At 41.0% G+C, this 23,781-nt stretch overlaps 2 protein-coding genes across 2 annotated transcripts in view; one reads left to right on the forward strand and one right to left on the reverse strand.

The window, feature by feature from the left end:
• GALNT15 (polypeptide N-acetylgalactosaminyltransferase 15) overlaps positions 1–10,761 on the forward strand; it is a 37,895-nt gene extending 27,134 nt beyond the window's left edge. The window contains exons 5-10 of the mRNA XM_032801128.2: positions 103–220; positions 1,001–1,195; positions 4,569–4,700; positions 5,956–6,057; positions 7,882–8,022; positions 9,824–10,761. Coding sequence (XP_032657019.1) covers positions 103–220; positions 1,001–1,195; positions 4,569–4,700; positions 5,956–6,057; positions 7,882–8,022; positions 9,824–9,970 — 835 coding nt within the window. The 3' untranslated portion in view covers positions 9,971–10,761. The remainder of the gene's footprint in view (positions 1–102; positions 221–1,000; positions 1,196–4,568; positions 4,701–5,955; positions 6,058–7,881; positions 8,023–9,823) is intronic.
• Positions 10,762–10,840: 79 nt separating this feature from the next.
• LOC116837031 (vitelline membrane outer layer protein 1 homolog) lies at positions 10,841–14,911 on the reverse strand. The gene is made up of 3 exons (XM_032801142.1): positions 14,331–14,911; positions 14,124–14,239; positions 10,841–11,988 (listed from the first exon to the last, which is right to left on the reverse strand). The coding sequence occupies exons 1-3, from the start codon at positions 14,601–14,603 to the stop codon at positions 11,691–11,693; spliced, it is 687 nt and encodes a 228-aa protein (XP_032657033.1). The 5' UTR covers positions 14,604–14,911; the 3' UTR covers positions 10,841–11,690.
• Between the last annotated feature and the right edge of the window lie 8,870 nt (positions 14,912–23,781).

The following is a 23,781-nucleotide window of genomic DNA, read 5'->3' on the forward strand; positions in this document are numbered from 1 at the left end:
GTTTTACAGAGACCTCTCCATGATCAGAGTAAATCTCATTCTCTATTTAACTCTCCATCCTAGATTGCAGCAAGATTCACTTTTAAACTGTGCTCTGTCTAGAAGTCCTGTGGTGCCTGGTGGAGTAGTGGCAATGGACCGACATTACTTCCAAAATATTGGCGCTTATGATTCCGACATGACTCTATGGGGGGCAGAAAACCTAGAATTATCTATAAGGGTAAGAATCTGAAGAGAAACGTCAAGTAACTATTGTGTGTTGAAGAGAGCAATATTTAAGAGCCCAGAGGCAACTTAGAAAATAAAAACTGAGTAGAAAACTGCATCAGGTGGAGAGAAATTTCTGTTTTCTCACAGAAATCTACCCCTAAAGTTCTCCAGCAAGATGTCAAGTGACAACACACAGAACCACTAAGTCTTATTGGCTGACCCTCACCTCATGAAAGGACAATATTTTTAGCACCTTCTGAAAGTTGCATTTTGCGAGTGAACCCTAGCATGTATATAGTATTTGGAAAATGTTAGTTGCAGAATCTTAACAACCAGAATGAACAAAGCAGTGTGTCTTTAACATATGTTTAATGTTAAAGGCTCGAGTAAATCAACAAGCTAAACACATGTTAAAGACACGCTGCCTTGTCTACACTAGGCTGTTAATACAGGTTAACTAACACCTTCCAAATCCTAGTCTAGATAAGGCCTCAGAACACAAGCAGCCAAATTATAGCTGCCTCCTTCATGGGTGTACTGGGAGAATGGACTTCCTCCTCCTTCTGATGACCTCCTACTTCGGGCACCCATAATTTAGCCCCATCAGTATTGCTATCAGATAAAATGAACCCACAAGGCTACTAGCCAGAACAGATTTTTACTCGTGTCAGTCACCTTGCTTTGCACACCTAGGTTACTTACCATTTGCTAAATGGTGTTGATAGTGATGTACTGCCTGCATAGTGGATACACCATGATAGACCCCTTTTTGTCTTCATCTGTGTTACAGGCATGGCTCTGTGGTGGTTCTGTTGAAATCCTTCCATGCTCACGTGTGGGGCACATTTATCGAAATCGTATCCCGCACACTTTTCCCAATGAAGAGGCTGCAGTGAGGAACAAAATCCGAATAGCAGAGACTTGGCTGGATTCTTTTAAAGAGATTTTCTACAAGCATGACACAGCGGCATTCCTAATTAGTAAAGTAAAGACATAAGTGATGTTCCATCTCAGGAGGGAGTAAAGTAAATCCTTACCATTTGGGAAAGGAGAAGAGAGAGTGTTTTTCTTTTTGTAGCAGATTAATGCTGCCTGTTAACATCCCACCTATTGTTTAGCCACTTCCAGAGGGAAATAATTTTATCTGCAGAAAACCAGATACCCCGTACACCAGATTTAGGAAAGTGTTTATTAAGGTATAACACTCACTGAAAAGGTGACATCCTGTTAAGCTCATGGTTGTCCAGAAGAAATTGGCTGTATTCTCCCAAAACTAGAGTGAAGGACACAGGAAGATAGCAGAAAAGTTCCAAGAGCAACAAACTCCCCAATCACTATACACCAATTAGATTTTCATTTGAGTCGTCATAAGGATGCGTTGAAAAGAGGATTGGATACTAGCTGCCATTCTGTCTTACAGTTAGGGTGTGGAACTGGAATGGCAAAGCATCACTACTCACATATCTTCCTGGAGTGACTCAGCATGCTGCACAACCACAGTTTAGCCAGTGGCTGTTTGGGTTCAGCACTGTGACTGAAATGTTTCACATACCCAAATATATGTTTCTTAAAATCTAAACAGCAGAGTTGTTGACAATGCTGCTGCTAGCCCTGTTTCTTTGGCTTTGGTACATTTCATTATACCAGCAACCTATTCCATTCACTGGTGGGGCAGCAGTTTGAGCAGTTTTAGCAAGCAGGTGAAAAAGTAGACTCAGTAAAGGAGAGATGTCATTAATTTTAAAATGCTGTGCTTACAAAACTGAAGACTGATGAGAATGCTACAGCTAGGCAGCATGTGGGTTGGCACTTAGCACTGTATGAGTTTCCTCAAACTATTTTGGCACTGCATTTCAATCCTGCCAAACCCCAGTTGCTGCAGGCCTGAGTTGCCTAATTATGTTAAATTTTATGACAAGTTTGAGACTGTATCAAACTAATTTTTTTCATCTGATTTTTCTCTTGTTACTTATATTGCAGGACTTGAACCCCATTGGCCAAATTAGCATCTAATTTATACCCCTGCAGTTTCTTTGAGTCAATGAGCTAGCAATGTAACTGAGAGGAGAATGTGAGCCCAGGTCTGCAGAGATCAATGACTGGTTTCTTATTTCATTTAATAATTAATTGAAGGTGTTTCTTGTTAACTAGGTAATAACTTTATCCTGAGCTAGTAAACCCTTCAGCCTTCAGTGTTGCAGTTTATTTGCTATGAAAACCTTTGCCTTTGGCCTCAGAGTTTATTTTGTCCAGGTTACTGTTATTACCTCACAAATATGAAATACCGTCAAATCATATTCATATTCAGCTAACATAATATTAATCTATTACTTTCTTCCACATACAGTATTTTTGTGTCAGCATAGCATGGTGTTTTAATCCATAAAGGCGATGAATGAAATAATTTCCAGTGCATTTACTTGCAATCATCATAATAGTCTTGTCCCTCAGTGATTTGTTGAATTAATATGGTAAATAGGGCCATCTACTGGCCCTTGAAAAATCCAAGGAATATTAGCTGAACATTGACTCCTACTAAGTAATTTTAAAAAAAATGTAACCCCAATTTAGATTGCTTTATACATTTTTTTCCATTCAGAATTTATTTTTTCTGGGTCTGAGCTGTATTCTGCCCAGGATATCTATGGCATGAACATTAATATTGATGAATAAATCTTTTCACTTTCAATTTTTTAGCTAATTTTGTTTAAACTTATAACCACAATTTCATTTCAGACTGTTTGGGCTAGAGAGTGACCTGCTTCACGGTATTCTCCAGAGTTCTGCCTCCAGTGCCAAATCTAAACTGTAATTAATACGACAAAATGACCTGGCTGACATCTGCTTCCTAGACCCCAGTAATTCTCAGGTGTACTGCCCCGTTTTAGGGAATCCACAGATAAATTTTACTCCTGGTTGATTTCTGTGATTCACTGGAGATCTCTTGAGTGATGGGTCTGAGTGACTCTGATACTTTTGAGTTAGTGATTTGAGTTGCTGGACTGGTATTAATGAGACAAATCCCCTGTGATTTATTGCTAGAGATGGGATTAGCAGAGGCATTCAGGTTGGAGCTCCCTCAGTATAAATGACAGGGAGCTGCTAGCAGCACATTCTCCATGAGAGATCCTTGGTTTTGGAACTTACTCCTTCACTTGGTCTGCCAGAACCCAGTCTTGTAAGCTTTCTGGACATGCTGCAAACGTTCAATGTTTAATATTAAAGGCTCGAGCAAATCAACAAATTAAACACATGTTAAAGACACGCTGCCTTGTCTACACTAGGCTGTTAATACAGGTTAGCTAACACCTTCCAAATCCTAGTCTAGATAAGGCCTCAGAACACAAGCAGCCAAATTATAGCTGCCTCCTTCATGGGTGTACTGGGGGAATGGACTTTCTCCTCCTTCTGGTGACCTCCTCCTTGGGGCACCCATAATCTGGCCCCATCAGTATCGCTATCAAATAAGATGAACCCGAAGGCAACTGAGGAGTGGGTGGCCTGAGGGGAATATATTTATGGGCAGTCTTTTGTTTATGTTGCAATTTTTAATGTATGGCATAGGCACTCAAAACAACAGGTGGGTGCCAAGAGCTGAATTTTAAAAATCTGAAGAAGTAAGTAAGTAAATCACTGGCCAGAAGGTTGCAATAGGTTGCTAAGAACTGCGAGAGGTCAGACTTTGAAAAGTATTTAGACCAGGACACCACTGTGCTGGCCACTGTACAAACGCAAAACAAAATGATGGTTCCTCCCCATAGAGCATCTGCATAATCAAATTATTCACATAATATGATGAGCAATTGATGGGGAAAATAATCAAATCATATATAATTTGATCAGCATTACTGCATATGTTAGACCAACTTCTAGGGTCATTTACCCACACTGCAGGGGGATGTAAGTAAGAGCAGATTTTGGTCTGTTAAAGCCAGGGCATTAAATGGCAATCAATAAGCCAAATTCTTACAGCTCCATTGGTTTCAGTGCAGTTAGTGTAGAATTTGTTTTTTGTTAAAAAGAGGGTACAGAATTATTGATTTTGTAAGATAATTACATTTGTTATGGATGATGAAAATCCTTATTCCCGCCCCATGTCTCATCTTTGAGACTCTCAATCCCCTTCCCACTCCAGACTAAATATTATTTTAGTATAAATTTACAGGGGGTGTAAAAGTTGTCTTTCTCATTTGTGTAACGCGTACAAGAGACACGACACTAACTGTAACTTGCTGTATATAAGGGGTGGCAGAACTGAGCCCTCCCTGGGCAGTGTATTTCTTTTCCAGCTTCTCAAAGACAAATATATTAGTACTTGTTTACTATCCATTCAATTGACCTATGCTTTCTCATATAAGGCTGAGAAGCCAGATTGCAACGAGCGCCTTCAGCTGCAAAAGCGACTAGGCTGTAGAAAATTTCATTGGTTTATATCAAATGTATACCCCGAACTCCACCCACCAGAGTACAAACCAAGATTCTCTGGCAAGGTAAGAGGGAAATTATTATTATTATTATTTGTGTTACTGGAGTACCTAGAGACCCCAGCTGAGATCACAATCCTGTTGTACTAGGTACTGTACAAACATAAAGTAAGAGACAGTCCCTGCCCTGGAAAGTTTACAATCTAAATAGACAAAGCAGATAAAGAATTAAAGGGAAAACAAAGGCACAGAGAAGTAAAGTGACTTGCCCAATATCACACAACAAGTACCAGCTCAGGAAGTGAACCTACTTCTCTTGACTCCCAGTCCAGTACCCTATTCCCTAGCTCATGCTGCCTCCCCAAAAGTTATAGGATTTCACATTTAATAAGTATAACTTATTAAAACACACATTTAATAAAACTGTTTTATGAGCCAGATCCTGAGACTCTTAGTGTCTATTCAGTTCTTTCTCAGGACAGTTCCTATTGACATTAATGAGAATTTGCCCAAGAAAAGACTAAGTACTGTGTAAGGATCTCAGAATTTGACCCAATGTGAAAAGGCTTAGCTGTGCCTCAGTGAGAGTGGGAGCGAGTATGGTACATGAGCAGGGGATCTCATCCTGAGCTCAGAGTGTAGACGTAGCCCTAGCATTCCGCTTGATAGATTCAGAAACTGTAATGTAATATACTACTATCCTCATATTGTATAGTATGATATATAATTCTATGTTTGTCACAACATACCAGCATATGTAGTAATGGTCGTTATACTGAAAACATTCTTGTGACTATTGTATTAAATTCAGTACTGTATACACAAAACAGGGCAAATATTAGAGCTCATCAGAAAATAGGTTTTTGTGTGGAAAATTGTGACCTTCCGTTGAAAACTGAACACCCAAAACCAAACATTTGGAGAGTTTTGGGTGTTCAGTTTTTCTGACAAAAACATCAAACATTTTCAGGGAATACAGAAAGTTTCTGCAAAAATTTTAATTTTCTCAAAAACCCAATTTTCCATAAAAAAAAATTGTTGGAAAAAGTTCAACCAGTTCAACTAATTATAAACTGAAGGTTTAACGTTAACTTTGCCAAATAGCATGATCTCTTGTGTCACTCTACTGTCAAGGCTCAGTTTCACTCCATATGCGAGTCTGTTTGATCTTGCCTATGAGTGAAAGGACTCTACCTGCTGAATAATTAGCCAAAGCATGTACAATAAAAAGGATACAACCCAAGCAACATTAAAAGTTAATTTAAAAATGTTTCCTTTTTAACTGATTGTACTTTATTTCAGTATAAATATTTATTTGCAGCTGTACAACACTGGTGTTGGTTTCTGTGCAGATTACAGATCTGCCTGGGATGCTGCAGAAGGTCTTATTGAGCTGTTTCCTTGTAGTGACAATATTAACCAGGTATTGTATATTTAAAGCTTAAGTGTACTGGTATCAAATTTAAGGCCCAGATACAGAAAGGTATTTAAGCTAGTCCCTAACCAACTTTAAGCATTGTCTTCAATAAGATTACTCATGTGCTTAAAGTATCAGAGGGGTAGCCGTGTTAGTCTAGATCGGTACAAAGCAGCAAAGAGTCCTGTGGCACCTTATATGCTACCAGACGTACTGGAGCATGAGCTTTCGTGGGTTAATACCCACTTCATCGGATGCATGCTTAAAGTTAAACACATGCTTATGTACTTTCTTGAATCAGGAGCTAAATGATGAACAGCTAAATTACTGCAACAATATGTCTTGCTTATTTTGTCCCATTCAAAAAAATATGTTTTTTTTTCCATTTGGGAATCAGTTCATCTGCACTGGACACTATTAAAATATTGAGGTTCACCACACTACTACCTCATGATATTTTCAGTATTCCTTATACTAAAAATGAGATATGTATATGACTGGACTCAGGCAGAACAAATACTGCAGCATATTGAATTATTGCAAATGGTAAATGTCTAGATTTTCATGATCTTGACTGTTATTTTTTCAATCGATTTTTGGAAACTTAAGTAAGGGAAAAATCATATTTTAGTTAATAAAACAGAATGGTTACTTAGCACACTGCTTGACTACAATAATTTAAAGCAATGATTTACAATACAGTAAAAACATTAATTCATTCAAATGAAATCTCACTAAGCAGTCTTTGTCTAATGAAAATACAACCAGCATTGTGACAGCTTTACTGTGTTCTTCCCCTCTTTTAAAAATGATTTCCCCTTCAACCATCTAATATGCAAAGTGTAATTTAACCAGCAATACACGTAGGATATGTCTATTCAATTTCCACGACAGATATTTAAAGCAGGCTACTGTTTTTCACCTGAAATTGTTTGTACATTTTAGGTCATTTAGATATTTAAGTATTTGATCTGCAGGCACTCTCAGACATCTATATTAACTAAAGTGTTTCTGTCCAGAGATTTGTGGATGCAAAAATGAAAGCCTGGTTTACATTAAGCTAAAAATGAGTTCTTTACTTTTTATCTCTATAGAGGTCAGTCAACAACACCGAGTTCTGGAATAATGTTAAACAATTAGAACTCTATGCTCTGATCCTTATACATCCAAAACTCCCATTAAAGATAGGGGAAGTTTTGGAAGCTCAAGAAATATAGGATTGTATATGCAAATATTTGCATCCTGATTGGTTTGCAAAAGTTCTGCTTCCTGATTGACTCAAAGATAGATGTTTTCCTCCTGAACTTTTAAATTTATCTCTCTTTTTGAATGCTGAGAATGAACTCAGTGGGAGTTCAAACTGTCCAGCACATCCAGATTGAGCCTATAAGTACAAAGTGATTATTTATTATTTTCAGTAGCATCTGGGGAAATGGAAGACAGGGAAGTTTAGGGCACAAAAATATCAACTCTAGAATAACAGAGATGGATTTTTCCCATATTCTGATGTCTGGGAATGTCCCACCAGCTGGAGTACCTTTAAATAAATAAATAAATAAATATATTGCCTACAAATGTTATATTCTGCATCTATTTTATACATATTATCCAATCCTAAAAACCTTTGCTTATGGAAATAGTCCCAGGAAAGTAGTCATGCAAGGACTATTTGTAAGAGGATAGGTTTGCAGGATCAGGCCTATTGTGTCTCCTTCATTCATCTTGGAGTTCAATGTTAACCGACAGGAAATAATTTTGAATACTAGCAACTAAAAATGAATTGGAATGTTCTTCAACTTTATTAATGCAAACAAACCCTTCCTTTTCTAGCATTTTGAATATAACAGTATGAAGGAAATCCGGTTTGGTTCCGCTCTGCAGTTTTGCTTTGATGTCAGACATGAGAAGGTTATCCTTCAAAACTGTACACAAGAGACAGAAAATAACCAGCAACAATGGGATGTCCAGGAGGTGTGTAGTGATTTTGTAATGAAGCTAGGCTAACTGAAAACAGTCCAAAAGTTGTGGGGAAGAGGTTACCAGAAGTTTTGGAGTGTGGTTTCACTGTATCATAATTTGCATTCAAGGTACTATGAAGCTATTTGTCCTATTCACACCAACTTCCTCATACAAATTTAGTTAAGAAAAAGAGATAAAGCAACCATTCTGTAGAACTTCATGCTCTAGATTTTTGCTGTTCTAGACTAACCTATTTATTTTACAGGGGATCCTGGAATATATGAACTAGTGATTATGAAATTAACCTAAGGGCAAACCCCACTCCACTTCTGTAGGCACAAAGAACCATGTACAGTCCTGTTACGCAGGCAGGGAGAGGTGTGAAAGGACTCAGATTCTGGGAGCACATGAAGAGGGGGTTAACCCCTTGTTTGGCTTAAATTAGATTTCTTTTGGGAGTAGGGTAGGGCCTTAAAATTCCCCCTTTACTGCTGTATAGGAGCATCTTCTTCTATAAGAATTCAGTATTATTCAGTGGAATTCACCCAGCAAGGTAGGAAATTATCTGCAGCATGCGAAATTGTAAGGTTCCAGGACAATATTTAGAACAAAGTGTTAAAAGAGATCTAGACAGATGTATGAGTGGGATTGTATGATGGGTTGCTTGTCATGGCAGGGGGCCGGGCTCGGCAGCCCTGGGACTCACGGTTTATGTCTTATGTTCTTAGAAGCTCGTGTGTCTAGGCTTCAGACGGCTATCTGCAGGGGTCAGGAAGGGATTCCCCTACCGCTGCCAATGTATTCTGTTTTTGATTTTTTTGTCTCCTTCCTGTGGAGCATCAGAGATGCCCATGGCTGGAAATTGAACACTGGACAGGGTGGGAGAGGGCTCTGAGGTGGCATCAAGCATTCTCTGTCTCAGGTGCTTGGCTGGCTGGTTGTTGCTCATGTGCTCAAGCTCTAACTGATCACCATTTGTGGAGTCAGGAAGGAATTTCCCCCAGGTCAGATTGTTAGTGACCTTGGGGTTTTTTTCACCTTCTTCTGCAGCATGTGGCTGAGAGTCACTTGCCAGGATTATCTGGGTGTATCTCATCTAATCATTTCCCTGCCATTACAGGAGCCTCGGGCACTGGTGCATGTCGTTCCCACCTGTTCTTTCCCAGTGGCACATCATAATCTAGTCCTCTGTGGACTGTAATACTTTGGTCTAATGTCAGTTGTTGGATTTAGTGTGCATATGCTGGGTGATGTTGGTAGCCTGGGATATACACAAGGTTAGACTAGATAATCCGGTGGTCCCTCCTGGCCTTAAACTCTGACTCGATGAAGTTCCAGTTATTCCACACACAGAACAGGTGCACGGCAGTCACATGGGTACTACAGCTCTAAGTCGATTATCATTGCAGTTATGGGGCAGTCCTGCTACCACTCTACTTCCCAAAGGGAGGATTCACTTTCCCCAGCATTGGACTAGGTTAGTTTTGGCATGACACAGCCCAGCAATTTATGCTGGGGACAACATTTACCCTCTAAAAAGCAGAAGGCACTGGGGAAAGGCTAATCTTAATAGGTGCTGAGTATGTACAACTCCATTTGGCTCAATAGGAATTATGGGTACTCACCACCTTTCAAGATCAAACCTAAGGCTTTTACAGTAATCATTAAATTTAAAGTACTACTCCAAACAAACAATCATCAATCTCTACTGATTGCAGTTCTTTGTTAGAAGTTTAAAATACACATTCTGATCTTTATTGAAAGTCCTTTACTTTTTCTCCATTTCTTCTGCCCGTTTTTTGTCTTTTTGTAGGGTGGAATGATTGTTCACATCCTTTCTGGTAAATGTCTAGAGGCAGTGAAGAGTGAAGCTGAGAAGGACTTATCCTTACATGTATGTAACAAGAATGAGAATCAGCTGTGGCGATTTGATCATTCACATGTGCTAGATGAGAGATGACTGACATGTCTATGAGAAGACTGTCTCATGGCCACTTTCATTTGGGATTCAAGACACACAGGTTCCTGCATACAAAAGAAAGTTGTGTGTATCTGCCATGATCTTCAGGAGAAGATAGAAAGATCTTGATTGGAAAGTCTTGCTCAAGGAATTGCAGCAGGCTTCTGGTTTAACCAACTCAAGCTAAAAATTACTATTTGTTCTCTTCAACCAGAGAATAAAAGTACTGTGAGTATCAGTAATGACTCTGCAGCTCTACTGCTGCAGAAGACAAGAAGTTTGCCCTTTTAAGGAAACTTGGAAGACTAATTGCCAAAGGGTCTCTCTTCTAAAACTTCTAAGAAAACAGGAAGATGAATCTTTGTGAAACTTTAGAAACTCTCTCAAAGGATGTCTGCCTTGTTAGGATGAGAGTTTAGCCAAGCTGTACAGTGCACTTGACCCATATAAAACAAAGTAGGTTTTATATCTATCAAAGTAGAACATAATTACTTTTGTAAGAAATAGTTAATATATTCCATTCCAAATACACTGAGACAAATACCCCACTCAGTGAGATTGCACAGTGTGTGTGAATTAGCACAGAATTGGGTTACATCTTATTCTTGTTAAAAATTCTCATTGACGTCAATGGGAGTACAACCAGGCTCTCTGTCTTTGGCCCATTGTCTCTTTCTGCCTTAATCCACAATCTAAATTGGATGGGACAATGACTCCAAAGAAATGAATAGATGTACAATGTTCGTGCTTTAGTTTCCATTGGGTTTTAATAACTGCTTGTCAGCAAACTTTCCAGTAATGGGCTTCAGGACACTCAATAAGAGCAGAGTACGAAAGATTTAGGAGAAAAAAAAGTCACAAACAACATGTATTTTGACATGTAATTTATCAGAGACATTCAATTTTGGCTAATAAAACATTGAGATGAATTAATATACTAAAGCAAAGTATCACTCAAGTTGTAAAACTTCCAGGTGACAGCAGAAAATGAAAGGACTTTAGCTGCACAAGACTTTATAGCTACATAAGAAGAACATATTGGTGTCTGCTTCCTTTTCCTGCATCTGCTGCTAGCTACTTTAAAGAATAAGAGTGTTGACATTGTTGACTCTACACAAGAGGATTCCTATAGTCCCTTACTCACCATGGGTCTCGTAGATGATCCTCAAAAGTAACTCAGCAAGGTTCTTTTACTGGGAGTGTGATCATGCATCCTTTCTGACCTCAAGTCTCCCACTGAAGTTAACAGCAATTATTATAATATGAGGAATATAGTGTCAGGCTCCCTGTGTCAGACAGTCTGACTTGCATGAACACTTTATCTGGAGTCCTTAAATTAGGAATGAAATTAAATAGGGCTGAAACCTTCAGGTGCTTCCAAAATAGGAGGAGGAGAAGCTTAGCAAGACAGAGAGGTGATTGCAGGATGGAGTCTTTTCCTAATTACCTGGCTTTCCTTTAGATTGGCTCACAATTCATTTCCAGATCAATCAGTCACAGCTTTCATACAGTCATTAAGGGAGCAGCACATCGCTATTAAAACCTAATTTATTGCTGACTTTTTAAAAAGAGACAGAGAATGTTACTTTTACTAAGATTTAGAGCTAATTGACTTCGCAGTGGGGCTTGGCACAAGGCTGAAAATAACAAATGTTCTGCTCAGAACAAGCCAGGTGTCAGCCTTTGGGAAATCCCAGAAAATAACATTCAACAATAGAAATCAGTCACAACAGAAGAAACGAACATCATTGAGTGCTGTGTCATCGACAAAAACATTATGGTATTGGTCCTGTTTGGTTTCAATGCCACAGATTCCAACTCTTGTGCAGGCATTACTCCATCCACCATAATCACCAAAGCTACCACCTGTTCCTTCTATGATAGTACCACTGCTACAGCGGAATTTGATATTGTTAGCAGCTGTATCATCTAAAATTCCTTCTGGAACTTCAACTTTCAGCTGAAAGGCTGTTAGGAACCCTGTTGGACACCAAGTGATTCCTGACCATTGCCCAAACCTAGGAGGAGAAAGACAATTTCAATATATTTTTCTCTACTTGTTGCATAAATGCCAGTGAAATGTTATTTTAATCAAGTCTGATCAATTTTTAAAATGGGAAGTATGCCAGATTTTTCTGCATTATTTTGAATGTATTATTTATTATGTGTTGAACACCAGGTGTGTTTGGACCTGCAGAATACCCAGCGGATACCATTCTTTCAACCCAGAGCTTACATTCCAAAAATAAAGTGACAGCACAATCATGGCAGGTTGAACTTATCACAAAGCAGCAAGGAGTTTTTCCTGTTTGAGGGCAGGAAAAAGTTGGAACAAAACTGAAGAAATGCAAATGTCCTGTTCACAGTGTATGTATCAAACTCAGGAAAACCTGAGAAAGCAAGATTCACTATAGATACATGCACACCAGAAAAAAGCCTTAAAGTAAATCCATTCACACAGTGGAAGTAAGAGGAGAATATGTTTCTTAATTCAATTAAAAATAGCTTGGAGTTTACTCTTTGTTGCCTGCAATAATTGTAAGTGTATGCCTGGAAAAAAGTTATACCCATACTTCAAAATCTGGATTTATGTTATGTCCACACTTTAAAACTTTGTTATTTACATGAATATTAAGACTATCTAGAGTGTTCATAATTAATGTCAACAAACATTTTGGAAGGGATATTAAACCTTGTGCTTCAGGACTCAGGCCAATCTCTAACTATCAGAAACTAGGATTAGACCTAAATTAAATAAATTAATGGAGAGATATCCTATCTCCTAGGACTGGAAGGGATCTTGAAAGGTCATTGAGTCTAGCCCCCTGCCTTCACTAGCAGGACCAAGTACTGATTTTGCCCCACATCCCTAAGTGGCCTCCTCAAGGACTGAACTCACAATCCTGGGTGTAGCAGGCCAATGCTCAAACCACTGAACTATCCCCCCCATTACAGTGTGTAGTCTCCCGTCTGCCTACTGAAGGATCATTGCATGTTTTCTGAAGCACCTAGTGCTAGTCACTGTAGGGAGAGGCTATTGCACACTAACTGGACCTTGAGTCTGATCTAGTATGGCAGTTCCATCAGGTAATATAAACCAAATAAATGGCCGAGCCGTATATATCAGTGACCCACAGATCCTTTCATGCACAAATTACATTTAAAAAACAAACTCTTTACATTACATAAAGACATTGATACAAACTGACAGGGGGTGAGGCATTCAAAGTTGAAACTGATAACTTGGCCTTTAAGGAGACATCATCAACTTAAAAATAATCACATTTCTGTCTGAACATTTCCCTACTACCATTACTAGTAATGTCAAAGACTATTGTAACTGAAAATTGAAGGGGAAATTTTTCTCTCTTTTTTTTTTTTCTGTTTCTTTTCCTTTGTGTATTTGGCAGAACTCTATGTATAGTCACATTTGCTGTTTCCCTTCTGAAGTCAGCCAGGTCCTGATCCTGTAATCAGATCTATTACCTGGACCCCTCCACTTATGCAGTGCCCCATTGGGATGGAAAGGTCTACGCTAGTAGATCTGATTGCAGTGTCAGAGCTTAGTTACTTCATTTCCCTTGCCCGGGCAGAACTTCTACACAACAAGGTGGGGGAAAATATATATATAAAAACAGGGAAATGTGATTGCCAAAATTTTGGCCTCAGGAGCAGGTAAAGTACCTGGAATTACTTTTAAGTTGTTATTTTTAAAGTGATTAGATTCCAGATTGACTGTGTCCCTATAACACAAGTTGTTACAAGAAAATTGTAAAGGCCAAATATTCAAGTGAGGATGAGGTGTCAGTTTTAACTTTAAAGATCTGGAGCAAAAGGTGAGAAATTCAAACACAATACAAGCAATGTCTGCTATTTAAATTGTAGTCTTTTTTCTCTGAATTTTGCAAATCATGCATAATTAATACATTGAGCCAAATTCCTTGGGCTACACTGGCGTAACACAGACGATAACCTGGCCGCTTCCTCGGCAGTGGTAAACAATTATATTCCTAGCGTAAAAACTTAAAAAGAACAACCTGGAGGAAATAACAGGCTGCACTCTGCTTGACAGTGCTACAAGTTCTCAGGTTCCTCCTCATCTGGTTTACTAGATCAAACGAAATATAAAAGATTGAAGTACCATTAAACTTACGTTCCAGAATCAGATTCGATAGTATAGACAGCACTACTCGTACTGTTGATTTTTATGCAAAATAAACGGATCCCATTTAGTGCAGTGTCATCACTAGCTCCTCCATACTCCTCCATCTAAAATATACAGAAATACAGTAAGATCCTTAACATGATAAGAACCTATAGCTCTGACAAGGGTATGGATAAAGTAATCAGGTTCAGTTACCTTTACACTATATCCCATAGCATAGAAATGTTCTGGGCACATATCAATCCATGTCCAAGTGCCCCAAGGTCCTCCATTACTGACATTTATTGAGCTGTAATACTGTCTGTTGGAGAAAGTGCCATTAGCGCTGATTTCTCTTTTACCAAAGACTGGGGAGACATAGGCTAAGCCAACCAATAGGAGAACAGGAATGGCCTGCATTTTATAACAGCTGGATGAAGTAGTGTGAGCCACAGCACTAGTTTCTGCACTCTGTCCTTTATACCCCATTTCATCTCTGCCAATTTGATTAAAATAACAAACGTGTTCAAGATTGTCACATGGGAAAGCAGAATAAACAATGTGTTTTGCAATGGTAATTTACTGGCTCGTGTTCTTAAATTAAATTTGGAAAGTCTGCAGCCCTCAGGTTCTGCCCTGAATGAAATATATCAGTGCACAGTAAAATCCCATTGTCCTTCAACATAACTTCCATTGAAGTCAATAGGAGTTTTGTCTCAGGAGGCACCTGTGATGATATGGCAATCTATGCACAGATTATGAATGCTATTTGATATTATGAACTCTGTGTATGGTTATCAGCATTGCCAACCTCAGAGATTCAAACTCCAAAATCATGATTCAGACTTCTCCTCCTCAAAATCTTGAGATTGGCCCAAAAATCACGAGATGTTTAAAAAAGATGAGGATGGATTTTTTCAATATTGACTATTGAACTGCCCTGGCCCATTCGGAGTCTGTGTGCGACAATTAGTGTTGCCCACAATCCCAAATGTAATAGGTAAGGTGATGTGGACCTCCTGGTCAGGATCTCTCACCACCACATCTGGCCATCCTCTGGCTAGCAGTTAATCTTGTTCCCAGTCCTTTCATCAGTTCTGTCCCCACCCAATCCCCTAATCAGCCCCAGCCCCCATCAATTCAGCCTCATCTCTCCTGTTCAGCCTCCCACAGTGTGCTGTACTCCTCCTGGGGTTCTTCACTCTCTCTCCCATGCCTGGGTGGACTGCAGCCAGGTCCCTGCTCCTCCTGCCATGCTATGGGGGGTAAGCTCCAGGGCCTTTTCTCCCGCTTCTGTACCTTTCTGGGCCAGGTGCTACAAGGGAAGGAGGAGGAGCAGAAGAAGGAGAAATGCTACTCTGTCCATTTTTCTCACAGTAGGGGTGGGGGAGATGAGGGAGCAGTGTTGCACTGAGCTGTTGAGCTCTTTGCTCCCTCTTTCCCCTGTGAGCATGGCAAGTGGAGAGGAGAGACTCTGCTGGCTTCTGGTGGGGCTGAGCTTTGTGAGGGGACTGGAGCTTCTTGTATCTCACAAGACGAGCTCCAGACACCTCTGAAATCCTGTCACTTGCACAAAACTCACACGCATTGGCAATACCGCATTAGGCCCTTATGGTAGTCTTTACCATATTCTGCCATCACATTTGTTGTGCTAATGAGAGAGGGAGTGGACCTGGCCAACTACCTCTGAATGTGATAGTCACTAATGGCCATCAACAACCAAATAGACCTTGCCCAAGCAGAGCAATGGCGTCACAGAAACCTAGGTAAAATCAGTCCTCTCCAGATTATCTATGGAGGACAAGAGAATGGAAAATTCCCCAAAGGGAACAAGGAGATATGTGTGTTAGTGCAAGCCTTAAAAAACACAGAGGCTGAGAAGATCAAGGGTGGAGACAAAGGGGCTTGGCTTTCTGGGCATGAGGGAACCTTTAGTTTGGCACACCAGCCAAAGCTGATGCAGGAGTCAGCGAGGAGACTCCATGATCTGGAGGAGAAGCCTGGGCTGAAGGAGTGAAGTCCAGGAGATGGGACTTGGAATTTTGAAAGGACACTGACCAAATCCCAAGGAACATTCAAAAGTGATTTAAAAAATCCAAGTCCTAGACTGGTTTACAGATGATTTACTATTTTACCTACACCTGTACATCTTTTGTGCTGTCTATGAGTAAAGTGTGCTTTGTTTTAGAAATCCGTCTCCAAAGATTGTGTCCATTTGCTTCAAATACATGTTCCTGAAGGGTTGAACAATAATTAATGTACCCACGAGGGTGAAGCTCTGAGGGAGGGTATGCTTAAGCTGCTGGAGTGTATTGGGATGGGTTCAATACTGGTCTTGGAGCTAGGGCAGCTGGACTGTTGGATCGTATGTATAAAAAGAGGGAGCAGGCAGAGTCTATGTCCAGGGAGTGAGTCTAGTGGCCAAAGAAAGGCCTGGAACCTACCCAGACCCAGGAGAACTTAAAAGCACAGAGATTCATGGTACGGATCCAAATACAGCAGCCTGGGGTGTATCCATCAAGTGGGAGCGTTACCAGCTCTGTGAAACCACTGAAGCAACTAACCTGTAGAGACCACAACCTGTGAAACACCCCAAAGTCCACCTCAGGAACTTTTACCTTGCTGAATGACCACACATCTTGGACACTTATGGTGCAGAAACTATTTCCTAACATTATGATTATAGAGTAGGTGGATACAGATATTGCATATAATGTTACCTCTCTGCCAAGCAGTAGATGTCAGGCCTTGCAGGTTAGCTTGCCTTTGAAGGAGAAATCAGAGGTGTGGTGTCTGAGTACACAAACATACACCAGTTCTGGAAGAGAGATTCTCACAGACAGCCTGGGGCAATACCCTCTTCCCAGGTTCTCAGCCCACACACCAATGCCTAGTTTCCAGGAAACAACTCTGCCTCAAAAATGGACTGTAGTTAGAGATTAAAGCCAAGAGAAAACTCATTTGCTGCTTACCACATCTCCCCAAAAGAAACCCAGGCCCCAAAACCAACACAGCATTTTCTTTCAAGTTTAAAATTTCCTCACAAATGAAGAAAAAGTACTTGTCAGATGATGTGTAACACCACCATCTAGTGACCCGTTACAACAATATATATTTTCAAAAATATAGTCTCCAAAGTTTTTAAAAAGTGATCTATAATTTATATTAGTCACCATAAAGCTGTATTATGCCAGGCTTCTGGATGAGATAGAAAGGTAATCAGGATGATATGGAACAGATGTGAGAGGTCAGCATTGATATTCTGTTCTATCTGGTGTGAACCTGGGTAGTGTACAGTACATCCAAAGGCTGAAAAGTCAATCTCTTTCTCAACAACTGCAATATTTCTCTGCACGGACTTTGGTGTTTACTCTCATGATGTTTACACAAAAGATAAGTAATTGCTATAAATACAAAGAGGAGAAGATAGATTTTCTACTCATACTTAGGGAAAAAATACAAGGAATATTTTTAAGAGACTGTTTTTAGTAAGCTACATTTCTGTAACTGTTCAAAAGGGCCAGGCCTAACACAAGCTACAGAGACAGCACACAGCCCATGCAGATGCAGTAAGAGCACATTATTCCTTCTTTCTTCATCTAATCAGAAAGACAAACCTAAAGGGGATTTTCATTCTGCAGTCTTCAGGATGTGCACGTGGTGATTTGTTCCAGTGAGCTAGAGAACCTCTCCTACTAGAGCTCCTTTTTCTGTTCCACAAAACTAAGAGTGGAGGAGCCCAGAACTGTTCATGAATTGATATCCAAGAGCAATACAGATTTCTGCCACAGCTAAGAAACCCTGCTCTCTTAGTTTTGGGTTGGCTTGCCTTGGACTGTTACGTAATGAAAAAATGATGGGATTTCCAAGAGCAAATGAACAAAGGGGACCTTCAACATCATGCTTCAGGGCATAAAGGTGTTTTCTACAATGCTCCATATAGCATTGCACAATTGGCCAGGTGAACTGGGTGTTTTTTGGGGGTAGAAGTTGTCACTTTCTTCTGAAATATCAAAAAAGGACAATATTCTGATGCATTATGGCAGGTTATTACAAGTAACGGTGACTCTAGTCAAAAGAACTGAGACATTTGGAGGTTATTGTCACAACAGCTGTGAGATGTATCACTCTATAATGACTCATTGCATTGACTATCGAGCAATAATACTGAGGACCTTTGGAGAGCTCAGTCGGAACGATGTCGTTGTGTTATAAGGCGAGGACCAGTGCAAGGATGTTTCATGCCCTAGGCAAAACTTCCACCTTGCACCCTCCCCCCCCACACCCCTGCCCTGAGGCGCCCCCTTCCCCTCCACGGCAGCTCCTACCCGTCCGAGTACCCTTGTGGCGCTCCCACCCCACTCCACCCTGAGACACCCCCTCCTGCCCCAGCTCACTCCTGCTCTGCACGAGCACGAGGACCCCAAGCACGCCGTGGCTACTTCACTTCTCCCGCCTCCCAGGCTTGCGGCGCCAATCAGGTTAGGCGCCACAAGCCTGGGAGGTGGGAGAAGTGAAGCATGCTCGGGGAGGAGGCAGGGCAGGGGTGAGCTGGGGCAGGGAGTTCCCCTTTCTTGCTGCAGGCAGTCCTCCCCGTGCTCCCCTGCCCCAGTTCCCTCCGCCTAAATGCCGGCGACAATCCGGCTGCCGCTGTCACTGCCGAAGAAAATGGCGCCCCTCAAATCCTAGCACCCTAGGTGACTGCCTAGGTTGCCTAAATGGTTGCACCAGCCCTGTATAAGGCACAGACTTCTGTCTGCAAAAGTGACTGGTAATCTGAGCCATTCTATCCCACATGTCCAACCTGCTCTTTCAGCTGACACATGGGCATCTGAATACAGATTCAGATCAGGAATAGTTGTTATAGGCAGGGAACTCAGAATTTCCCTATTTGCAGCTGATGTCCTTTATTCTTTGATCTTGGGTAGTTCATCTGTTTGTAAACACCTAAGAGCAGTGATCGGGGGTCACCTAATTTTACAGTTTTTAGGATTAGTTTTTGGTGTGAAACTATGCTGGTTTCAAATACAGACTAAGAGTAACATTCTACTTCTATTTTCATGGGTGTAAATCTGGAGTAATGTAATAAAAGTAGCTTGACTTACTCCAGATTTAGTTACCAAGGATTTATACAAATGTAACTGCAGAGCTTGGCCCAAAGCATCATTTATAAAGTACTTTATATCAACTGTTCCTCAGAGGGCTTTACATGCCTAGAGAGCAGAATAGCCCCAGCCTGTTTAATCTTAATAAACTGCCTTTGCAATGCAATTTAGAAACCTGTTTACAATTCTGGCATGATAATTTCATGGTTCCTTGAGATGATTAATCCATCAAACCTGAGCCTTTCTCCAGAACACTTTATTTTTGCAGGTGCTCCTGATATAACATCCTAAATAGTACAAGAGCAAACTAAGCAAAATGTGCAGACGCTTTATTTGGCATGGAAAGAAATCAAGGACACAGCCCATGTATGGGGAATTTGGCCTTTCTAAGTGGAAATTCTACATTTGGGTGGCCTTGCTGCAATCTGTGTGGGACTGGCAGTCATTGTTTCTGAATGAAAAGCTTGGTTTAACCTAGCATGCTATCAAATTCTCCCTTTGTAAGAGCTCTTATCTGGCAAATGTACTGCCAGAATTTCTCTGGCTGAGAAAGCGCTATCAAATCCTGTTATGTATAATATCATGAAAGTGGGCCTCTTAGTTTAAAACATTGAGTCAGACTAGGTTCTTCATGTTTTCTCCAACTGCTGATTTCTCTGAATTGTCCTTTAGCTAGGAAACTCCCAGACTTGAAAAATTAACAGGAAAACAAACAAAAAGGACTTAAAAGGATCAAGGAGTGTTTTGTAGGGAAACATATTAAATTATTCTAACAAGGTAATCTTCTGTATCAACCACAATGAAATGTCTGTGTGTACCTATACGTATGGCATTGCTTATTTTCAACCCTGAACAGATGGAATAACAGCTTTCAAGACAAGGCTGAACATGAGGAAATCACCCACATATTCTAATGAAGGATAAAGGTATCATGCATAGACAATCAATATATTACACATCTATGCTCCTTCTGTATCTGGGTAGGTGTGCAGCACAGTACACGAAACTGCTCACTAGGCTTTACTAATAAAGGAGCAAACCCTGTGCTCAGTGCCTAGCACAAATAGTTCTGCTGGGGAGAGGAATCTTCCCCTCACAAACTGGAATAGTTTCCCCAAGCTCTTTTGCAGCCCTCTGGGAAGGAAGAACCCATATACCAGCATATCCTCCTGACCTGCCTCTGCCACAAGCCGTTCTCTCTTTGCTGCTGCAGGGTATGGAGCTGTGCACCAGTCCCCATTATCCAGGCCCTGTTGCATGGCAGAACCACATCAATTCTACTGCTAAGCAGCTTTCTGTGGCTGTGGAGGAGGGGTTTCATTTGTCCCATTATAGTGAATGGGAATCCTTACTTGTTCAAAGAAGGGCTGCAGGGTCTGACCCTTTGACTAGCTGCCTGCAAAGTTTGTCAACATTCAGTTGCGTATCACATTCTCAACAGAGAAGGTCAGCGCTGAGGCTGAGGAGGCACTTCCGTGCCAACCTCATTTTAGGTGTTCTTCCCGGTGAGTCCTGAGAAGTAGCCTTTCCCTGAGTACCTACGCAAAGGGAAGGGAAACTGAGTTATAGTTAACCCCTTGCCCCTACACTCTGTTACAGTCATTATTAATGACTCATTAACAATCAGACTCACTATCCTTTTTTCAGGGCAGTCGCTGGAATGTAAGCATCACACACTAATAAGCACTGAACTGGTCTGGTTTTCTCCTGTAAGGAGAGAGAGGTGGTATACAAGCCAATACATCATGGTAGGACCCTATTGTATAAGGCAAATAACAGGCAGCATCCCCACTCTCTACAATAATGTTAATACAATATATTAAAACTAGAAATAAACATCTCCCAGCCTCAACAGGCCCACCAATCTCAACCAAAGAATCTGGCATCAGGGCAACCAAATAGCCCTCAGGAAAACCACTGTACCAAAGAAAGCTTCTTGGGCAACAGCTTTAAAATACCATGGATGTTTATGGTGCCATGTAACAAGTAATGTAAATGATAATTCCCAACACAAAGAATATGAAAGAAAATGATTTAAAAGATCCAAACAAGTAAAGCCAAAGCAGTAGTGGGGGAAGGGGAGCATAAATCAGATGAGGACAAACCTGCCTAAATGCATCACCCTTTCATCATCTGCATCAGCTGCTAATAAGGGGTTTTGGTAGACTTCCTCTCGGAGACAGTTCCACTGCTGATGGCCCTAGACTCAGGGCATGGCTACACTACAAAATTAAATCCATTTAATTTAAGTCGACATCTAGCCACTGCAGTAATTAAGTCAGTTGGTCGTGTCCACACCACTCTCAGTCTCAGTGGAGTGCATCCTCACTAGCAGTGCTTGCATCAATGCAGAGAGCTGTGCACTCTTGTTGTGAGCATTACAAACACCTCACACCTTAATCTGCACTATTTCCAGAGCCGAGACAGGAGCTACCATGCAGAACATTGCGATGTCCTTGGAGCAGTCCTGCTGCAAACCAGAGAATGCTGGCAGCCATGCAGCGGCTGAACATATTTCTGGTCCCAGGAAATGCGCACTGACTGGTGGGATTGCATCATTTTGCAGTTATGGGATGACAAGCAGTGGCTGCAGAACTTTCGAATGGCCACTTTCCAGGAAATTTGTGCAGAGCTTTCCCAAGCCCTGAAGCACAGCGACACTAAAATGAGATTTACTCTGACAGCAGAGAAGCGAGTGGTGATTGCTCTGTAGAAGCTTGCAATGCCAGACTGCTACCGGTCAGTGGGGAATCAATTTGGAGTGGGTAAATCCACCATGGGAGCTTTTGTGATCCAAGTTTGCAGGGCCATTAATCGATTTCTGCTAAGAAAGATGGTGACTCTGGGAAATATGCAGGCAGAATGGATGGTTTTGCCATGATGGGGTTCCCTAACTGTGGCGGGACGCTAGATGGCAAACATATCCCAATTTTGGCACCACCTTGCCAAAGAGTACATAAACCAAAAGAGATACTTTTCAATGGTGTTGCAAATGCTGATGGATCACAAGGGGATCACCAACATCAATGTCGGGTAGTCAGGAAAGGTGCATGACACACATCTTTAGGAACACAGGTCTATTCAGAAAGCTGCAATCCGTGACTTTATCTCTGGACCGCAAAATAACCATTGATGACATACAAATGCCAGTAGTAATCCTGAGAGACCCAGCCTACACCTTGCTCCCACCGCTCATGAAGCTGTACACAGGCCACCTGGACAGCAGTAAGGAGCCGTTCAACAGTAGGCTGAGCAAGTGCAGAATGGTGCTGGAATGTGCCTTTGGACATTTAAAGGGTCGCTGGCACAATTTGCTCACTAGATTAGACCCTCAGTGAAAGCAATAGCCCTATTGTTATTGCTGCCTGTACGTGCTCCACAATATGTGAGGCAAAGGAAGAAAAGTTTCGGCAGAGACGGGGCTTGGAAGCGGATAGCCTGACAGCTAATTCTGAGCAGCCAAATATCAGGGCAATAAGAAGAGCTCAGCAAGAGCTCTGCAACTCTGGGATGCTTTGAATACCTGTTTCAGTAATGAGCCACAGTAATGTGCGCTGCATATCTGCATTGTGGCTTCCCATACCATCCCCTCCCCTCCATTGCATCAGTTTCCCTGTACCTCCCCTTCCCCTCCCCCAAACCTTGGAATAAATACAGAGCATTTCAGCCTCAAAACAGTGTCTTTTATTGTAGAAGGTAAAAGATTATAGAAGATTAGGGTTAGAAGAGACATCAAGAGGTCATCTAGTCCAACCCCCTGCTCAAAGCAGCACCAACACCAACTAAATCATCCCAGCCAGGGCTTTGTCAATAACCTCTAAGGATGGAGATTCCACCACCTCCCTAGGTAACCCATTCCCATGCTTCACCACCCTTCTAGTGAAATAGTTTCCTAATATCCAACATAGACCTCTCCCACAGCAGCTTGAGACCATTGCTGCTTGTTGTGTCATCTGTCACCACCATCTGCTCCATCCTCTTTGGAATTTCCCTTCAGGTATCATCCAGTACATAGGTCTGTATTCTTTTACTACCAGGCATATACACACAAACTGTATCAATGTATTTAAAATGTCATTACTACAATAGCCTCATAAGATGTAGATCTCTTTTTTTAAGTCACGGTCCCAAGAGGAAGAATCTATTGCAGGCCATTCAGAGATTCAAGCAGACATTGCACATTGGTCTGTACTCCCTTCACAAACTTAAATGGCTAGAATATTTTTTGTAAAGGACAGTTTGAATTATGACACACAAGGGGTAGATTCTGGGGCAAATTCCACAGCCTGATAATAAAGTTTAGCATTATTTTAATTTCTGAGTTTAATTTAAAACAGACACTAACTTCCCATAAATAGAGAGATTTGGAGACAAGGCTGGCACACACCACAGTGGAAATCTTCCAATATCCTTCACATATCAGCTGGGCTATTGCTTCCAGCTCTGTATTTACCATCTCTCTGAAGAAGCATCATTTATAATTTATTGGTTTACTCCAGTAAAAATACAAAACCTTGTTACTTTCTTGGAACAACAGTGGTGTCTAGAATCCCTCTCTTTGA

The sequence above is a fragment of the Chelonoidis abingdonii genome, chromosome 2 (assembly GCF_003597395.2).
Source record: "Chelonoidis abingdonii isolate Lonesome George chromosome 2, CheloAbing_2.0, whole genome shotgun sequence".
Classification (NCBI taxonomy): Eukaryota; Metazoa; Chordata; order Testudines; family Testudinidae; genus Chelonoidis; species Chelonoidis abingdonii.

Coding starts and splice junctions, on each gene's coding strand:
- LOC116837031 (XM_032801142.1), bottom strand. CDS start 14,603: ATGGGGTATAAAGGACAGAGTGCAGAAACTAGTGCTGTGGCTCACACT. Junction 14,240..14,330: donor CTATGGGATATAGTGTAAAG/GTAACTGAACCT, acceptor TGTATATTTTAG/ATGGAGGAGTATGGAGGAGC. Junction 11,989..14,123: donor ATCGAATCTGATTCTGGAAC/GTAAGTTTAATG, acceptor TTCTCCTCCTAG/GTTTGGGCAATGGTCAGGAA.